General features: G+C 52.3%; 8 protein-coding genes across 8 annotated transcripts; 3 read left to right on the top strand and 5 right to left on the bottom strand.

Moving 5' to 3' along the window:
* Positions 1 to 3: 3 nt before the first annotated feature.
* On the bottom strand, positions 4 to 1,294 carry PV05_00568 (uncharacterized protein). Its single transcript, XM_013465471.1, has one exon. It carries the CDS (start codon positions 1,042 to 1,044, stop codon positions 496 to 498), a length of 549 nt encoding a protein of 182 aa, XP_013320925.1. The 5' UTR covers positions 1,045 to 1,294; the 3' UTR covers positions 4 to 495.
* A 130-nt stretch (positions 1,295 to 1,424) lies between these two features.
* Positions 1,425 to 2,953, top strand: PV05_00567 (uncharacterized protein). The gene has a single exon (XM_013465470.1). It carries the CDS (start codon positions 1,581 to 1,583, stop codon positions 2,802 to 2,804), a length of 1,224 nt encoding a protein of 407 aa, XP_013320924.1. The 5' UTR covers positions 1,425 to 1,580; the 3' UTR covers positions 2,805 to 2,953.
* On the bottom strand, positions 2,783 to 4,860 carry PV05_00566 (uncharacterized protein). Its single transcript, XM_013465469.1, has one exon. The coding sequence runs from the start codon at positions 4,829 to 4,831 to the stop codon at positions 4,055 to 4,057; it is 777 nt and encodes a 258-aa protein (XP_013320923.1). The 5' UTR covers positions 4,832 to 4,860; the 3' UTR covers positions 2,783 to 4,054.
* Positions 4,861 to 5,308: 448 nt separating this feature from the next.
* On the top strand, positions 5,309 to 7,169 carry PV05_00565 (uncharacterized protein). Its single transcript, XM_013465468.1, has 3 exons — positions 5,309 to 5,553; positions 5,600 to 5,953; positions 6,003 to 7,169. The coding sequence occupies exons 1-3, from the start codon at positions 5,436 to 5,438 to the stop codon at positions 7,055 to 7,057; spliced, it is 1,527 nt and encodes a 508-aa protein (XP_013320922.1). The 5' UTR covers positions 5,309 to 5,435; the 3' UTR covers positions 7,058 to 7,169.
* On the bottom strand, positions 7,095 to 8,409 carry PV05_00564 (uncharacterized protein). The gene has a single exon (XM_013465467.1). The coding sequence runs from the start codon at positions 8,283 to 8,285 to the stop codon at positions 7,143 to 7,145; it is 1,143 nt and encodes a 380-aa protein (XP_013320921.1). The 5' UTR covers positions 8,286 to 8,409; the 3' UTR covers positions 7,095 to 7,142.
* A 170-nt stretch (positions 8,410 to 8,579) lies between these two features.
* Positions 8,580 to 10,211, top strand: PV05_00563 (uncharacterized protein). Its single transcript, XM_013465466.1, has 2 exons — positions 8,580 to 8,935; positions 8,996 to 10,211. The coding sequence occupies exons 1-2, from the start codon at positions 8,876 to 8,878 to the stop codon at positions 9,986 to 9,988; spliced, it is 1,053 nt and encodes a 350-aa protein (XP_013320920.1). The 5' UTR covers positions 8,580 to 8,875; the 3' UTR covers positions 9,989 to 10,211.
* PV05_00562 (uncharacterized protein) lies at positions 10,133 to 14,944 on the bottom strand. Its single transcript, XM_013465465.1, has one exon. It carries the CDS (start codon positions 14,699 to 14,701, stop codon positions 10,214 to 10,216), a length of 4,488 nt encoding a protein of 1,495 aa, XP_013320919.1. The 5' UTR covers positions 14,702 to 14,944; the 3' UTR covers positions 10,133 to 10,213.
* A 260-nt stretch (positions 14,945 to 15,204) lies between these two features.
* Positions 15,205 to 17,101, bottom strand: PV05_00561 (golgi apparatus membrane protein tvp18). The gene is made up of 4 exons (XM_013465464.1): positions 16,608 to 17,101; positions 16,530 to 16,545; positions 16,281 to 16,373; positions 15,205 to 16,230 (listed from the first exon to the last, which is right to left on the bottom strand). The coding sequence occupies exons 1-4, from the start codon at positions 16,642 to 16,644 to the stop codon at positions 15,930 to 15,932; spliced, it is 447 nt and encodes a 148-aa protein (XP_013320918.1). The 5' UTR covers positions 16,645 to 17,101; the 3' UTR covers positions 15,205 to 15,929.
* Between the last annotated feature and the right edge of the window lie 141 nt (positions 17,102 to 17,242).

Below are 17,242 nucleotides of genomic sequence, written 5' to 3'. Positions count from 1 at the left end.
CGGCTCACACAAGTCATGTTCTTCTGTTGTGAATATGGTCAAAAGCTACATGGAAAGAAGACCAGTTGGTGGCTTCGGAAGGGAGTTGCTCATTCTCTTTCACCACTGTCGAGCGGGTGGCGAGCAGATGCCAGAGTATTACCTAGCACATCTTGGACTGCTTCACTGTCCATTTCCCACACCAGGACCACCATGTTTGACCCTCACGCAGGGAACCATCGGCCATCTGATTGACTCATTGTGCCTTCTCACTCGTTCGATTGTCAGATACTCGGCAATAGGCATGCTCAGTATGGCACACTTTCATACTTAGTGCCATCGGTCTGAGGGAGAAGGCCCAACTCTATGGCCGCTCCAAAAGCTGGCACTGTCAGAGTCGTATCATCATCGGCAATGGCATTCCTTGTTCCGTCTTTTCATTGAACATGCCAAATGCTGGTTATGAGCTGCGATTTGTCCATTTTTCATTTAACAGACATAACAATGTGTCGTTGCTCATTTCTTCCCTTTCTTCTTCTTTCCCTTGCCTCCCCCTCCCCCTCCTCCGGTTTGGCTTGCTGCCGGCGGCGCAGCAATGACATTATCCCCGGTCTTCGGCGCGACTACACCAATCCCATTCCCGCTGTCAACGTCCATTTTATCTGCACTATCCACCACTGTGGTTGTTGTCTGTCCCGTCGCGGTGGTGGGCATTTCAATTACTTCGCCCTTAGCTAACCGGCCCAGTCCCGCAAGTAATCGTCCTACTTCGGCGGCCTTGTCGGTACGGTATTTCAAGCATATGCCCGATTCAGGATGAAAAGTCTTGAGCGTGAGGATCGCGGAGGGATCGCGTTTGACTTGGCCTTGTGCTTGAGCTGCGGCGCTTGTTGTTTCGCTCGATGGTGCAGAAGCAGCGGGTTGTTCTTTTGAGGGATTGGATCGAGACTTCGAGTTCGCTTTTTTGGGCAGGGAGTATTTCGTGGTTAGCCGACTGGAAGGGTAGGCTTGGATGAGCAGCGAGGATTGGTGGAGATAGGTGTGTAGGTCAGTGAAATAAGGCATCTTGAGAGGGTTCGCAAGTGAGAGAGTCCCGGCTGGGAGAAGGTTTGTCTTATGGTCAAGATGTGTACCCCGTAGGGTGTCGCTGTTTTGTGGACGAGGTTGCGGAGGACCGAATTCGCTCTAGGGAGCGCTGCGAAGTTGGGTTTCTAGTAGTGACTTATCATCAAGCAATTCGGATTGCAAATAACCAACCCTCAAGACTAGGCCCACTGGTGTTCAAGTACGGTGTTGTGCAATTATCAAAGATACGCAGTGCGGAGAGTGGAGGAATCTTCACTTCACATTGCGAGTGACGGAAAGCTGCTTGGCGTGGGCAGCGTAAACCTCAGCCGCCTCTAACCCGAGTGGAAAGAAGACTTCCTTCAGGTTTCCATGACAGTTGATCTGAAGGCATCTACCGGCACCAATAGTTACATAGGATCGTTGTCCCAAACTCACGAAAGGTGCAGTCGGAGACAGGAGTGATCATTAGCCCTTCTCTTGGATAACCTGAGATACTCTACAGATTCCAGCACACCAACTTATCACTCCATGCAATGTCGCCGAAGCTGGAACGGCACCTTCTGCAGCCATTTATCTGTTCGAGATGTCAGACTCAAAGGCACTCCCCCTTCCTACCGCGCTCGCGCACTTTTGCAACCTCTCCAGCAGCACATACCGTATCATCGAGCACGCCTAAGTATCTCCAGCTCACGAACCGCACCATTATTAGACTGGTCGGGCCCGATGCTGCCAATTACCTGTTCAATCTCGTGCCCGCAAGATTATTGGGCACCGGAAGCACAAAGCCTATCTATACTGCGTTCCTCTCCGCTCACGGGCGCATCCTGAACGATGTGTTCATTTATCCACCCCTCGACTCCACCAGCGAGGAGTGGTACGTTGAGGTGGATGCCGAAAGCGCAAGTGACTTGTTGAAACATCTGCGCAAACATAAATTGAGGTCGAAATTCCAGTTGGATAAAATAGATCCGGACAAGATGGGCGTGTATTACAGCTGGCCATCCGACACGGAAATTGGAGGGTCGACGGGCCGGATTGGCGGGCAGGATCCACGACCAGGTATGGGCACGCGATGGCTGGATGGAACCTCTTCCAAGCCAGAAACACTGCAGAGGCTCGAGGAGGGCGGTGGGCAGGCCGTCACCTTGCAGGAATACACGATCCACAGAATGTTGAACGGTGTGGCCGAGGGCCAGACGGAGCTGCCGACTGCCAACTCCCTGCCGCAGGAGAGCAACATCGACTTTTTCGGCGGGATTGACTTCACGAAAGGATGCTATCTGGGTCAAGAGCTCACGATTCGAACGCATCACACGGGCGTAGTCAGGAAGCGGATATTGCCTTGTCAACTGTATGATGAGCAGAATCCGCCCTCGAGTGGGCAGACAACTCCAGAATATAAGCCCGATCTGTCGCTGCCAATGCCGCCGTCGCAGTCGAACATATCAAAACTCAATGCCCGTGGTCGGGGACGAAGTAGCGGGAAATGGCTGTCAGGCGTGGGCAATATCGGTCTAGCGTTGTGTAGGCTGGAAATGATGACGGATATCCAGTTGACGGCAGACACGGCGAACTATGATCCGAATGAACAGTACAAAGTACAGTGGGACGTCGATGGAGAGGAAGGGAAACGTGAGATCATGCTGAAGCCCTTCGTGCCGCAGTGGCTAAGGGAGGGCGTCGAGCAGAATCTACGCAGAAAGGAAAGGAAGGTCAAGCCGCGACGGGAAGAAGACGACTATGAGGATGTTGACTGACTCTGTACTACGTATACTACCTTATCTTGTTGCAGGATGAGCGACGTTCTTGCCCGTTGTAAACGTTGAGTCCGCCTCAGAACTATCCAAAGGATTTACTCGCATGTGTGAGCAGTATTTTGACCTGGAGGGCACCAGCAGTCATTCACTACCATTGCCCCATAATCCCCCCTTTGGCTAGCTCATGCCTTTTTGGGTTTATATTTCGAAGTCGCGCAATTTTCTGTTGCAATTCAGCCTTGATGGCCATCTTTAAGACTCTCCACGTCGAATCGCTGTTTGCGTGGTCCGGTTGGTGGGCCTTTCCTTGGAGACCATAAGCTCAACGGCTTGATGGATTGAACTGGGAGTCATTCTTCCGTTGCAGGTCTCCATGAACACCAAGTAACCTGATGCTAGACAGAGTGGACAGGTAGTGAAAGGTGTTCATAGTCGGGAGAGGTAAGAGAGGAGCCAGTCTCCTCTCCAACTAGACTTTTTGCCAGTTCATTTCGCTCCGAGGCTCTTTGTTCTTTTTTGTGTCCATTTCGGCAAGACTGGATATTTTATCGCTAGAGGGATTGTGGGTTGACTGGCTGAGGATGTGGCAGAATCTGTGGGATCTCGCATAGGGTCGGTGAAGCAGAAAATCCCGGAAAGCGAGGTATCGACCAACTGAGGTTATGCGACAGTGTTTTGGAAGGGTCTTACTAGCATGACAATAATATTCCCATTCGAACTAGCGAGCTGGGCGACTTACACTTCGCTTTCCTAGGAGAATAATGTCGGGACTGGAAGTCAGAGGGATTTCAGAGTCTGGCATGACATTCCGTCCTCACCGAGGCAGCGAGTCGCTCCGTACAGCTAGCATCCGTCAGCAACTCCGGCAACCGAAAAGGTTGATGGTCCTATCAACTATTCAGTAAGAATAGCTGAGCCTGTTAGGGCCTCCATGCCCTTGCTGAGAGCTTGCCAACCATGGAATCCTTGGCGGCGCTCAGACTCTGCCTTCTACAGAGACTCTGTAGATTCTGAGCGCGGAACGGGACCTTCGAGATGAGGAAGCTGATATATGGCAGGTCTGAATCGCCAAAAGTACACCACATGGGATGTACTACAGCTCTGATCCAGTACCGAAATCCACGTGCTGACGGCCGGCTTAGTTGTTCGGTTGACGGTAGCAAGAAGGTGTCGAGTGATCCAAACGCTCTGAGTACCTTACCCGTGGGAGTGTTGGTGGTTGTTATTTATGTCTTCGGATTCGCTGCGCCTTAAGTTCCATCTGGTTCTTTCGCTGCTGCCCATTCCACGCTTTCAATGTCTTCCCAGGGTCCCTGACAGATCACCTTCTTCGCGAGAGCGACAGACTTGAACACAATAACCGCAGTTCCAAGCAAGACTTTCTTCTCCCTGCCATCAATGCGACGCTTTTTGTCCTTGAGGATGAGCACGTTTTCGATATCGCCTGCCGGGAAGTTCTGTTCAAGGGCGTCCTGATCGATATCCAGTCCCTCACCTTCCTTGATCCAACGGACCTTGATGGATCGGTTGATGGAATCAGAAGGCGGTTCCTGCGCCTGAGCCTCAGCTCTGGTCTGCGCTTCTTGTGCCTTTTGTGCGACTATTGCCTCTCTTCTTTTGCGGTTTTCTTCCGCTATCCGCTTGATTTCGAGTTCCCGATCGCTCCATGTCCTCTTCGTGCCATTCACCGTAGTCGGCATTCCCGTTACGGTGCCCTCTCTTTTCTCCAAATCCTCCTTCATCTTCCGTCGTCGACTTTCCAAGGCAGCTGTCTCTGCCAGACGCCGCTGTCTGGCTTCTCGAGTTTGGTCATATTTCGACTTTTCCGCGGCATCGGTCAAGATATTGATCGCAGTCTGCAGAAGCTGAAATTTATCCAAGTTCTCTGGGGTTGGTTTGACTTTGTCAGGATGGTACAGAAGGGACGTTTTTCGATATGCACGACGAATTTCGGACTCGGATGCGGTTGCTGGGATTGCCAGCAATTCATAGTAGTCGACAGACTCTGCGTCAGTAGTTGGCGCCATGTTAGCCACCCTACTGAGGCAAGGCTGATATCTTAATAACCTTGGGGTTGTCGAACTATGCGAAGTCAACTAGGCTGGCGGCTGCTGCAAAAGAGGGTGGCGACTTATGATCCACCGTACTACGACGTAATTTCGCCTTAAGGATGCCATTCCACGACAAACAGCAGCCATGACACTGTGTAATGGGAGGGCCTCCTGTTCAATGCGATGTCCAACTGCTGCTTCGACGATTCAAGCGGCAGCTGTTTTGCACCCCGGTCAAGCTAGTTTTATTACACGATTTACCCATGAGACCACAGTAAAAGTGCAGTTGACACGATTCCACCATTCCTGCTTCTCATCAAGACCGGACTTTCTCAGAATGTTAACGTATGCCTCAATATGTTGTGAGTGAAGGTGACGCTGAGACCCATTTCAGCAGTCTGTCTTGAGCGAATTTGGCCTCAGAGCTTCCTAAGTTTGCGCCTGTTTCCCTATGTCGTACTCATGCTTTCTGTTCATTGCCTGAAAGTTCGCACTCCTTTTCTCTTGTCACCATGTCTGTTGTGGTTATGTAGCATTTCAAGCTCTTTTACTTTCGTATAATTGGGGTCACGTATCAATAATGAGTCCTTACCCTCAAGCTGATTTCGACACGGGCGTCAACAACCTGCCTTGCCGCAGCCAAATCGCCTTTGCATCGCTTGTTGTCCGGTTGAAGCCCGCTCATCTCTCTATTGAAGGTTGTAGCACAACTTTCGTCCATCTACACCTACTGACCCGGTTAAGAACATTTGCAGTACCTCCGCAGTGCCATCTTCGAGGAACGCTCCCCCAGCTTGGCAGTCGGTGTGGATTTCAATCCCCTCGTTTACTGGGAACAGGTCTGTCGAAACTCCGAGCAACAGCGAATCGACCTGCTTGATGAAGTGGCGAGGCTCAAGGAAGAGGTGGAAGTCCTTCGACGAGAGCCTGCGCCTGTCTCGCCCACTTGGAGAGGAACACTTGGGAAGAGAAAACGAGGCGATCCTACGGCACAGAATTCTGCAGAACGACCCGAGATCACCTCTGAAGATATTGTGCATGCCATAAGTGATGACGACCCAGGGTCAGACAATGGTCGTAAGAACAGCGACGGAGCTGGTAGTTACAAAAGATCTTCCTGCTGTGCTCTGTTACTGACTAAGACAAGCTCGTCAAGATCTCCTACGAGGCCTTTTTTCTCTCCAGCATACTCTTCGACTCCGAAAAACAAACAAGAAGGCTCTTATGGCTGCAATCCAGACAGTCGCGATGACACTTTGTCGCGACCTGCAGCCCGCAAACAAGGATAACGCAAGTGGTAGCACTCAAGAGGAGATATGGTCTGCCGAAGAGCTTGAAAGCATTGTCAAGGAGACCTATCCGCCTATACTGCACGGCCTAGAACTCCTTCGGCCGGATACCGATGAGGAAGGTCAAGTCGTCTTTCATGCAGTACCGGATGTGGTCATGCTATTTGAAAGCATTCTTGGGCGCCTACATAACTTTGCACAGTACGACGTTGCAAGACGAGGAGGAGGAGTCACCTTGCAGCCGCGAGCGCGAGGTTGTGAAGCAGATCTGGACAGGACGGGACCGCTTAACGATACTGAGGAAGAGTCAAGCTGCAAAATAATCACGAAGACGCTCATAAGAATGGTTCTCCTCTTGGACCTATCTCGGGACGCCCATTGTGAAGTGTTAGAAGGGATTTTGTGCGCACTACTTGATCATATCGGCTCCTTGTTATCACTTCTGGTGTTCTCCGATAGCAGCGGCAGAGCTGAAGGAGTTATTGGCATCCTTCCGCCCAAGGGCTTAGTTGATGCGGCTGACGAGGATTTGGAATCGGCTGTGGAGTCTGCGAAGATGGAAGGGCCATATCTGATCTACATCTTGCGCAAGGCCACGGAATTCCTCCAATCCAACACAAAATTTATGTCAAAAAGAGGCTTGTTGTTCTTCTCGCGACGAAATGCTACAGGCGACAGGGACCTGCAGCAATATATCGAAGAAACACTCCAGAATACGCTGCTTCGAGGCGTCTTCGGAGACGATGATGATACCTTTCACAATTCATTACGTCGGAGCGAGCGAAATGTCGAACCTGATTTGAAGAAGTTGATGCAGGAAATCACGCCAGATGCAAGTTCTTCGGAATGGTTTATTGGGCAGCTTTGGGAGCATTTGGGATGGAGTATATTGTCAGGTCGGAGAGCACGTTAGAATGGCACTGTGTCAGTTACCAGAGCCCTGTCCTGTTGTACCCTGGCAGGCAGTCCTTTTACATACACCTATCAGTGCACTCAGGTCATAATCTCAGGCCCAGTACTCTGACTGCGTTTCCTCCCAATATTTGCCTCCTGGCCGCTTCATCTTTCGGGAGACATCCATCGATAGCGGCTTTGTTGCTCTCCACACTCAACCACTTGCTGTCCTTCTCATCGCCTAGAGGCGGGAAGAAAGGGTGGTCTGTTCCGAACATGACTCGGTCCACACTACCAGCAGCTTCAATGGCAGCTTTTAGGCCAGGCTGTCCGTATATCACAGCATCGAGGTAAATGTTGGAATGCAAGACATCCCATATCGACCGCTGCGGGCCTTGCTTCTGCCCGCCGTTCACGATAAACTCCCGCTCGTGTGCCACGCAGGATTCTATCCGTCCCGCGAGGAACGGCAGTGTACCACCTGAATGCGCGAGCAGGAATTCCAGCTTCGGATGCCTGTCAAATACGCCAGCTAAGTACATTCTCGACACAGCAATCGTCGTTTCTAGCGGGAATCCTAAAGCCAGAGGTAGGACGTGGCCTGACTTCGCAATGACCTCGGGTCCACCGAACGCGGAATCCGGCAGGCCGTAGTGCGGGTGCAGGAAGACAAGCGTAGACGTGCTCGCCAACGCGTCGTAGATTTCGTCCAAGGCAGGATCGTCTAGACCATTCCCCAGGCCAGTGGTGCCCATGATCACGCCCTTGACGTGCGTGAGTGATTTCAGACGCTGGATTTCACTGACGATATCCTTTGCCGGGGCGGATAGAGGGAGACAACCGAAGGCATAGAGTTTCAGGCCAGCATGGACGGAGGAGGAGTTGTTCTTGGCACAGGCATTTTCAAGGTCGTTGTTGATTTCTTGGGCCGCGGACAGGGCGGAAGAGGGCTCAAGGAAGTCCAGCCACGGGTTGGCAAGGCTGATTACGCTGCATGTGATGCCGTGCGTGCTCATGAAGTGACGCTTCGAGTCGAAGGAGGAGTATGTGCTGTCCACAGGCCGGCCGCGGGAAGATTTTGGACGGGAAGAGTCGTCGTCGGAGGCGAGGATTATGAGTCGCGGATCTGCATTGGGTTCTGAAGGTTGATGAATGTAGGGTACACTCGTGCGTGAGGATAGGAGTTTGATATATGAAGGGGGGTACATGTGGGTGTGGATGTCGACCACGGGGTAGGAGGAGGACATGCTGGCGGGTGGAATGGTTCACGTTTGATTGTTTTGGAAACGTGAACGGACAAGAACACCTTCTAATATCAAATCACCTTTCTCGTTTGGCTGTTAAATGCGACCGTTGATGTTTGTGTTTGACGTGCACTTACTCCGTACTTGGTACAATGTAAGACTGCGAGTTGGATTTATTTGAGACTCCCATCGGCTTCCTCCGTCATTATCAGCAACCACCCGAGGTCTTATCGAGGTTCCCAACCAATCAGCTAAGTTCCTTTCGTGTTTCTCGTGATTAACAGTGTAGCCCCTCCAAGAAGACCTTCCGTAGACCTTCTCATAACGAGTCTCTTTCTGGTTCTGTCACTCCTTATTTCTGGTAAGGAGAAATCGCAAAGTGAAGTGAAATTCAGAAGGAAGCGCCAACTTGGCCAAATCGACGTCAAAAGATAGATCGGGCTTGCAGCTGCGATAACCAGTAGCCGGGAGAAGCCTCTTCCTTCAAGGGTCTCAAGCCAGGAATTTCGCCGGATTGATTACTCTTACCAAGCAGCTTACTGAGTTACACCCAACGAGGACACCAATCTCGGCCCACTTCAGCCTTCCGAGACATGGGTTCGATCGGAGAAGCGCCTCAGAAAGGCGTAGAGCAGGATGACCTAGTTATGCCGGCAAGTTGGGTTTCTTGATGTGTACCACATATATGAAAGCACTAACACTCCGCCCACCAGTTGATCGACTTCGGCGCGTTCCTTCACGGCGACCCAACAGCCAAGAAGGCCGTTGCGGAGCAGATTGCTGAGGCATTCAAGTCCTCCGGGTTCCTGTACCTGCAGAATCACGGCGTGCCCGAGGATCAAGTCTCACTGGCCTTCTCCGAGTCCGCTCGCTTCTTCGAACGCCCGCAATCGCAAAAGGCCGAACTGCAATGGACCACTCCAGACTCGAATCGGGGCTACGTAGCATGGGGCCGCGAGAAAGTCACCCAATCCGCCGACCCAGAAGAAATCGCCAGGCTCCGGGCTTCGAACCCGGATCTCAAAGAGTCGGTAGAAATCGGCCGTGAAGGTGTTCCTGGATTCCCCAATCAATGGCCCGATCGCTACGACGACGAAGGCAAGACGTTCACGCACGACATGCAAGCCTTCTTCCTCCGGCTCAAGGATCTGCACATTGAAGTCATGCGCGCCATCGCTCTCGGCATGGGCATGGACGAGGACTTCTTCGACAGCTACACCGACGCAGGGGACAATACGCTGCGTCTCCTGCACTACCCGTCCGTGAAGAAGAGTTTGTGGAAGCAGAATCCCAATCAAGTCCGCGCAGGCGAGCACTCTGACTACGGGTCCATCACCTTGCTGTTCCAGGACGATATAGGCGGGCTGGAAGTCAAATCACCCAGGGGCACCTGGGTCCGCGCGAAACCGATCCCTGGCACCATCGTCGTCAATGCAGGTGATTTGTTGTCACGCTGGAGTAACGATATCATCAGGAGCACTAAGCATCGTGTCATCCAGCCGCCGCCAAAGGAGACCGGAACAGAGGGCCACGACGATGACGAGAACGCGATGGTACCCGCGAGATATAGTATTGCGTACTTCTGCAATCCGAACTTTGATCGTTTCATTGAAGCGTTGCCGGGCACGTGGGAGAAGACGGGGAAGAAGTATCAAGGGATTAACAGCGGAGACTATCTAGTTATGAGACTGGCTGCGACGTATTGAGCTTGCAAAACAATATAGCACGAGACGGATGACGATGTTGATGTTGATGTTGATGGGTACGATGAGCAATGTAAGATGCTGGGGTTGTGGTTTTTTTTTGGAATACCTTCCTTCAGAAAACCGTTTCTTTGAAGCAAATGATCCAATCAATCTCTGTTTGAAACTACAATCCTAGTTTGAGGCCGGTTGCTCAAGGACCACATGAAAATAAATCCAATTGAACGCCTACGCTTCACCACCTAAATAAGCACCCTCCCTTTGAGCGACAGTCCTCGGTCCCGGATCTCCTCCGCCACCATGCACGGGACATGAAGGATTTGGCGACACCGCCCGTGGCGGCCTGGCTACGAGCTCCCTCTCCTCCAGCGCCGAAGCCTCCACAGCCGCAGGGTCAGGACTGATATCCCTCCCGTGGCCGAATCTCGAATATTCGCCGCGTCCATCGCGATCACCACCACGTCCCATGAAATCACTAAACCCAGGGCCCTCGGGCCTGCGCTCACCAAGTTCCCAATCCTGATCATCCGCGCCGTCCGCGCGGACGCCGACATCCACGCCAAAACGCCTCCGTTTCCCGATCGCCCGCCTCTCCCGCCACCATCCCATGCTGTATCGCTTCCCACCGAACACGGTCTCAAACTGCGGCTGCGGCAGCCACTCTGCGCCGTCGGGGATGATCTGCTGACGCTCGTCCTCGTCGTCGTCGTCATCGGGCGCCGCATGAATACTTTCAGGCCGGGTTCCTGCGTCGTACCCAAACGATCGACGGCGCGGCTTGCCACAGCACTCGCAGAGGCCTTCGTCGGCGCTGTGGCATAGGTCGCTGCCAGCTAGAAGGGACATTGCCCCGGCGAGTGAGCACGGGTTGCAGGGTAGCACGCGGCGCATCTTCGTGGTCAGCCAGGAGGCCCCGGCGAGGAGGGTCATGACGCCTAAAATGATCTGGAGCTCGAGTTTGCTGTCTTTGTCTTGGACGAGACGTGGGGTCGTGACTGTTGTGGTCGTTGTGCTTGTTGTTGCAGACTGTCGGCGACCGAGCCGGGACGAAGAGGTCAGGGAAGTGCGCATGTTTGTGGAGATGGCCTGGGCCATGTAGGTGCGGTAAAACTGGTTGATGGCGTCGACGAGGGCGTTTCGGTTCTCCGCGCCCACGAGAGATGCAGGGTCGTGCTTGTTCGTGCCGTTGATGATGGCTTGGAAGTAGATGTCGAAGGTATTCGTAGCCGACGGGTTGGTAATTGGCGTGCCGCTGGCGCCGTTGAACAAGGTCATTTCCTGGGCGAGGTTGTTCTGGATGCGGAAATCGAATGATTTTGCGCCGGTGGTACTGGCTGGATTGGACTGGACGGAGACACTGCCTTCCTGGACAATGGGTGGATTGCTGGGGTCGATGGTTGTGGTGTTGTCTCTCAGTGTCACGTTTGCTTGGAGCTCCTGAATCTCCTGGTAGCAGATCATCGTGGTGACCTGACTCTGGTCTGTGCTGCCGAGTTTGAAGTGGCCGAATGTGAATGCAAGGCTGGGACATCCTACGGCAGGATTGTCGCCAATGTACTGACCGCGGGCTTCGCCATAGTTCCCATAGGTGGACGCATTCTGTCCGAAAAGGAGGTCTATCTGCACGCCGGCATAGGTGCCATCATCATCATCTGAAGGGAGCTCGAAGTTATTCTCGTAAGTGACGGTGCTGGCGGATCCACTAGAGCCTCCCAGATGGCAGGAATCCGGAAGTGAGGCTGTGGCGGTCACGAATGCTTGGTTCGTGGCAAATGCACTGTCGGACCCAGCTTGTTCAGTCGCCACGCTGAAAGAAGACGCAGGTAGTATTTCGCATCTCAAGTTCGCGCGCACTCCTGGCAATATATAACTGGATGAGCCGCTTACAATCGACGCGGAGTCAGACGTCGCAGCCGAGCTGTTGAGAGATAGCTTCGGAAAGACGAGGCCTTCATAGGTGAATTGAGGGTAGCTGGAATTCTGATGCATAATCAGGTCTGTAACAGCCGCTGCTCCGTTATCCGAGGAGAAACTGTTCGACCACATCAGATTGAAAGAGTCAAGCTGGTTGACTGTTATATCAGGTCCGCTGATGGTGACATGCTGGACGGTATAGAGCCCGGACACGAGGATCGTCAGAAGACTTGCCAAAGCCGCGGCCGGAATGCTCAGAATGGCACCTATATACCGAGTCCGTATGGCTCGTAAGAAGGCCCAGGGCGGGGGTAGCCCAAGGAGGTGATTGAGAACAGATCTCCTGCTAACAGCATCACCTTTGGCCAAATTGACCCAAGGTGCGAAGAGAGCCACATTGAAGTCAAGCATGTTGATCAATGCAGCAACTGCCAACGTCACGATACCTGGAATATAATGGCTGTAGACTTCGGTCCATTTGTCGTCAACGACGGTCAAGAGACCGTGATGCTTGTCTGATGATTGCTGGACGACTTCAAGGACTGCAATCAGCACCAACGGCAGCACTAACGCGATGATTAGGACAGGTATCGACGCTGTGAATGGCAGCCACCATTTCAGGTCCATGTGAAGTTTCGTCGCGGCTGGATCTGGTTCCCCTTCCGACGCCACGATCTTGAAGCTGGTGGTTCCGGACTCGGTGGTCGCTATAGCAGTGCCAAATTCAAAGCCGGACAAGGCGGACCTTTGGTTTGCATAGCTTGGAGCACCTTGCTTCCGCAGAAGTCTGTTCAGCTCGGTGCTTCGCGTGAGTAACGTGGCGATCGCGGCGATCGAGCTGGGGTCCCGTGGAACGACTGCCCGGGGTGCGATAAAGATCAGGGCAATGCAAAAAATCACCAGGAGCCCAAATATCGAAGCCATCGTCCAGGCGGAGACATCATTGACGCGTAATCTGCGTTCTTGCTTCGTCAAAGTACCTCCATCCACATCGCTGCTGCTGGCGGCTCTCAAGGATTGATGAGCATACTGCGAGAGTACACCTTTGTATGTGTCCTCGGCGGCAGACATCATCTTGCCAGGATCCATTAACGAGGCAATATCCTGTGATCCAGCTGTAAGAGCCATGAGAGTGAAAATCCCGCTGGAGTTGGAGGAAGTATCGTCATTGACGATGTCGCCGAAAAGCGCGTTGGCCGATGTAGCGGACTGTAGGAAGACAGTGGTGGAATTCCAGTTCGAGAAGTTCGGCAGACTCCTGACGGATTCTTCTATCGATTCCACGGATATAGCTTGATTGCTGTCACTGAGTTGAGTGTTGTTCGTCACCTTGACCATGGCCATCGTGTACGCAGGTCTGCAAAACACATTTGTCATGTTTGTGAGGGTTCTGGAGACATCGCTGGCAATGGTGAACGTGCCGCCAGCAAGTTGGGTGGCATTATCGAAAGGAGTCTGTCGATATTCGATATCGGTCAAAGTGAAGAGCAGTCCCAACGGTCCTTGCGAATCTGATACGTCCCCGATCGTGGCGCCACAGTAGATTTCCTGCATTGTGCCAGTGACCTGACGTCCTGAGACAATTTCTGTATATGGGTTGTCGGCTGGGACACTGATAGATGATGACTGACTGCATACATCACCAGCTTGTATGGTAAAAGAGATGTTTGAAGATGTTGCAAATGCGTCGGCAGAGTTAGTATCGTTCACAATGGTGGGAGTGTTCAGCTTGACCTCCAGTGTATTACATGTCATATTCGGAACAAATGCAGTGACATCGCCAGATATTACAGCATCATTGCCAATCGAGGTGTTTGATGAGACTGTGAGAGCGCTATACGCCAAATCGAACGTAACGCCATTTTCAAGTGGTATTCCCTGCGTTTTACTCCCATAATATGCATACACTGGCGAGGCAAGAGACAATGAATCCAAAGACGCGCTGGGATCAAACGCCTCCGAACTGAAGCCTCGCGCTTGAATTAAAGCATCCTTCTGTGTGACTTGGGTAGGAAGAAGAACCAACAACCCGGTCGAGAAGACTGTAACAATTTTTAATAGAACAAATCCAGTAACCGTAGTGATGACGGCAAAATGGTTGCGTTTGATGGCTTCGTATAAAGCCACGAGTTGGAATTTCGAGAGGTAGTCGACAAAAAGACTCTCCGAAGGTTTCAAGGGCCCGTCCTGAAGAGCATCGAATGGCATAGCCAGCTTCGCGTGGTAGTCGACCAGTCTCCATGAGGCCACAACGACCACAGCAATGACCGTGGGTGCATAGGCCCAGGCATAATGGTTCATGCCATCAGCGACGTGAAATCCATCGTTGACGCGATCGAAGTGCCAGAGCAGAGCCAGGGCAAGCACGAGAAGCGCGAAAAGTATCGCGAAAAGAATTATTGTCGGTTGCTTCAGCCATATTGGAGTCCACAGAGGAGGTGTTGGTCCTTGCTGGCGAAGTAGAGAACCTTGATCGGACTTATATACTGATGATTCGCGAAGGTTGATGGACTCAGGTTCGTCTTCCTCATGAATAGGGGAAATAGGGACATATTGGCGGTTCTCGAATCTCTGCGAAACGCTCGGTGGAATATTTCGTATTACTGGTGCGGCACGTATGGAAGGGAATCGTCCAGGTGGTGCATGACGCTGGGGAAACGATGATGGATCTTCAGGATGTTGGTGATGGACGGGCTCTGGTAGAAGTCTGTCGGAGCTGTCATCCCTCCGCCGCTTGGCCTGAATCCGCTCAGCTTCAGTCACGGGAACATCGAGATAGACATGGTGTTGATTGCTGTCCATTGCGTGATGAGCGATCGTAAGGCGACATTGTCGTTCTGGTATATCGCTACTTCATGACATGTTGTGGTTGTCTGGTTGCAACGATATCTCTGAAGTCAAGTCTCAAACAACGTCTTACAAAAGGCCAATTTTTCAGCCTGAGAGCTAGATATGGCAGTAGCCAGTCGCCATCGCTGCCTGGACTCCGACGCAAATAGCAACTCGGGTTAGAAGCGATTCCTAGGGCATTGCGCTTCGTAAGGCGCCCGGGGGCTGAGACGACATGTCGGAGCGTGAGAGCGTGAGACAGCGGGCTCAGCCTCTCTCTCGCCTCTCGACAAGGAATCTGCAGAGGCTTGATGGGGTCTAGTCGTGATCTGATACGAGCGCCGTGGATCCTTTGCCACTCGTTTCAGAGCCCAACAAGCCACACAGGCTCGGCAGCTCAGGGATTTCGGCCTATAAGCCGCCTACTGAACCTCGGGTTTCTTGAACTAGCACCTGGGTGACCAGTGTCCCAAGATAGCCGATCTACATAGACTTCAAGACCAGGCTGGGCAATTGGGTTGTGGCGTCGATTCGAATCGATGGGATGTGAACTGCGGACTTACTGCTACCCGTACCTGGCTGGCCTGCCAATACTGGACACATTTCATCCTTCGCAAGTAGGATCAATAATCTGGGTTACTGCCGTATGGCTTGGTACAAGTCGATCCAACAACCAAAGCGAGGGACAAAGATAGAGCTTACACGTCCATCCTGGCTAATCCGTCAGCAAAGACGGATTCTTCTCGTGAGAGCAGTATGTTGGCTTTCGTATCCAGCTTCGGGGGTCACCTTTCCGTGTTGCGGTATGGAGTAGAGCGTCCGCCTTTACGCACACGCTGCATATGATGGACTTTGGACATTCAGCGAGGAGTATGGATTACAGGTTCGACAGCATCTGCTGAGTCAGTAAGACTCTCTTTCTCTCATTCATGATCAATTAAATCAGGTGTTGCTCTCTCCCTGTCGTTATAGTCCATACCAAGCATGATATCCAGCCACCTGCCTGCCTGGCTTACTTCGCATAGACGTAGCAAAAGCGCCTGACCTGGATCCACGGACCCATATGTAGCTGTACCGAATGAATTGCTGCCTTGTGTCCCAGAGCCTGCGCCGAGTCGCTAAAGGTACATCCTTAGGGAACTTTTGATCGAATCAAGTTCGAACTCAAAGGTGGTAGGAACATGTATATGACGCAAGACGCCTAGACAATCATTTGCGCAACTCCTTGTCCACCAAGTGTCTTGCTCCCGACGAAATCTTGCTGCTTCAATCCAGCCAGAGCGTAACAGGCTCCCGCCAGAGCCAGAACAACGGCTGCAGCGATCAAGCTGCTTGCACCCACTATGATGCTGAGCCATTGAACTAATGACATGACTCCGTAGATTGCTGCTCTCATGTAGTTCGTGGTGAATCGGCGGATGAAGGCATCGAACTTCGAGGAGGTAGGGCAGATTCGGAGGAGAAGAGGGATTTCAATGAATATGAGGATCAAAGCCGAGCACCTGCGGACGTGAGCTGGAATTGGAGACAATGCGCATTCCGTGAGACATACAGGAGAATGATGCTGAATATGATGAGAAGGTTGAAATGGAATATGTTGGCAATACCCAAGGCAAAGCCTAGGATGATGCACAGTACTCCGAGCCTGTGAGAATGTGGTGTCAGCGCTTCCCATCTATTGACTATAGAGGTCCACCCCAGGTAGTTGGTGGCTTGTATGACCACAGTTGAGGTAACGTGTTCGGAACGCGCAGTATGGCCGATGCCATCCTGCGAAAAGAAACGGCATGGAATGGCTTACCATTGCCCGTAGATACCTAAGTCGCGACCAGTCAGTCTTACTGCTAAACATCTCGCGGACAATCGGCAGGGAACTCACTGAAGTTACGCGACCTGAATTCTTCAGCAAGTGTCATCGTGTCGGCGTCGCTTTGGACTTTGTGGGAGTGTGGTCTGCAAGGAGTCGGATGAGGACAGATGTTGCGATGGTTCGGTTGAGGTAGACTATGGAGTAATTGCGCTCGAGGAATATTCGTGGCTAGCAGTATACAGCGGAGGAAAGGTGTTCCGACTGAAGAGAAGCGGTAGAGTAGCCCTTATGGGAGGATCGTGGTAGTAGTAACGGGGTGGGTCGTGTGGTTTAATCAAATGTTGTCGTTGATGACAGTTGGGCGTGTTGGGCGGAGATATTTGTGGCAGCTGCGAGACACACCCAAGGCTGATGCCAGGCCCAAACAGGGATGCGTTTAATGCGTCGTGTCTGACTACCACAGTAGCTGCAACTCCAAGACCAGACACTTTGACAACTGTTCTTTGCAACGATAGAAACACTTGTATCCTGACAGGTTATTTATGCTGACAGGAATGCAGCAGCCTAACTACGAACCCAATGCGTGGCGCTCACCAGCAGCAGCTGCCACGCGTGGTGTCGACGGTAAGGCCACTCGGACCCCAGGCATCAGGTATCCATCTCGTCATGTTATTGTGACAATCGGCGACAACGTTCTACTCTTC

This window comes from Exophiala xenobiotica, assembly GCF_000835505.1.
Source record: "Exophiala xenobiotica strain CBS 118157 unplaced genomic scaffold supercont1.1, whole genome shotgun sequence".
Taxonomy (NCBI): domain Eukaryota; kingdom Fungi; phylum Ascomycota; class Eurotiomycetes; order Chaetothyriales; family Herpotrichiellaceae; genus Exophiala; species Exophiala xenobiotica.
This window is presented reverse-complemented; position numbering and strand designations above follow the sequence as displayed.

What these genes read in the sequence shown, in the direction of transcription:
- PV05_00564 (XM_013465467.1), bottom strand. Translation starts at nt 8,285, where the DNA reads ATGTCCTCCTCCTACCCCGTGGTCGACATCCACACCCACATGTACCCC.
- PV05_00567 (XM_013465470.1), top strand. Translation starts at nt 1,581, where the DNA reads ATGTCGCCGAAGCTGGAACGGCACCTTCTGCAGCCATTTATCTGTTCG.
- PV05_00566 (XM_013465469.1), bottom strand. Translation starts at nt 4,831, where the DNA reads ATGGCGCCAACTACTGACGCAGAGTCTGTCGACTACTATGAATTGCTG.
- PV05_00568 (XM_013465471.1), bottom strand. Translation starts at nt 1,044, where the DNA reads ATGCCTTATTTCACTGACCTACACACCTATCTCCACCAATCCTCGCTG.
- PV05_00563 (XM_013465466.1), top strand. Translation starts at nt 8,876, where the DNA reads ATGGGTTCGATCGGAGAAGCGCCTCAGAAAGGCGTAGAGCAGGATGAC. An exon ending in AGGATGACCTAGTTATGCCG is followed by an intron (nt 8,936 to 8,995) that starts GCAAGTTGGGTT and finishes TCCGCCCACCAG; the next exon opens with TTGATCGACTTCGGCGCGTT.
- PV05_00561 (XM_013465464.1), bottom strand. Translation starts at nt 16,644, where the DNA reads ATGACACTTGCTGAAGAATTCAGGTCGCGTAACTTCA. An exon ending in ATATTCAGCATCATTCTCCT is followed by an intron (nt 16,231 to 16,280) that starts GTATGTCTCACG and finishes TCACGTCCGCAG; the next exon opens with GTGCTCGGCTTTGATCCTCA.
- PV05_00565 (XM_013465468.1), top strand. Translation starts at nt 5,436, where the DNA reads ATGAGTCCTTACCCTCAAGCTGATTTCGACACGGGCGTCAACAACCTG. An exon ending in CGCTCATCTCTCTATTGAAG is followed by an intron (nt 5,554 to 5,599) that starts GTTGTAGCACAA and finishes GACCCGGTTAAG; the next exon opens with AACATTTGCAGTACCTCCGC. An exon ending in TAAGAACAGCGACGGAGCTG is followed by an intron (nt 5,954 to 6,002) that starts GTAGTTACAAAA and finishes GACTAAGACAAG; the next exon opens with CTCGTCAAGATCTCCTACGA.
- PV05_00562 (XM_013465465.1), bottom strand. Translation starts at nt 14,701, where the DNA reads ATGGACAGCAATCAACACCATGTCTATCTCGATGTTCCCGTGACTGAA.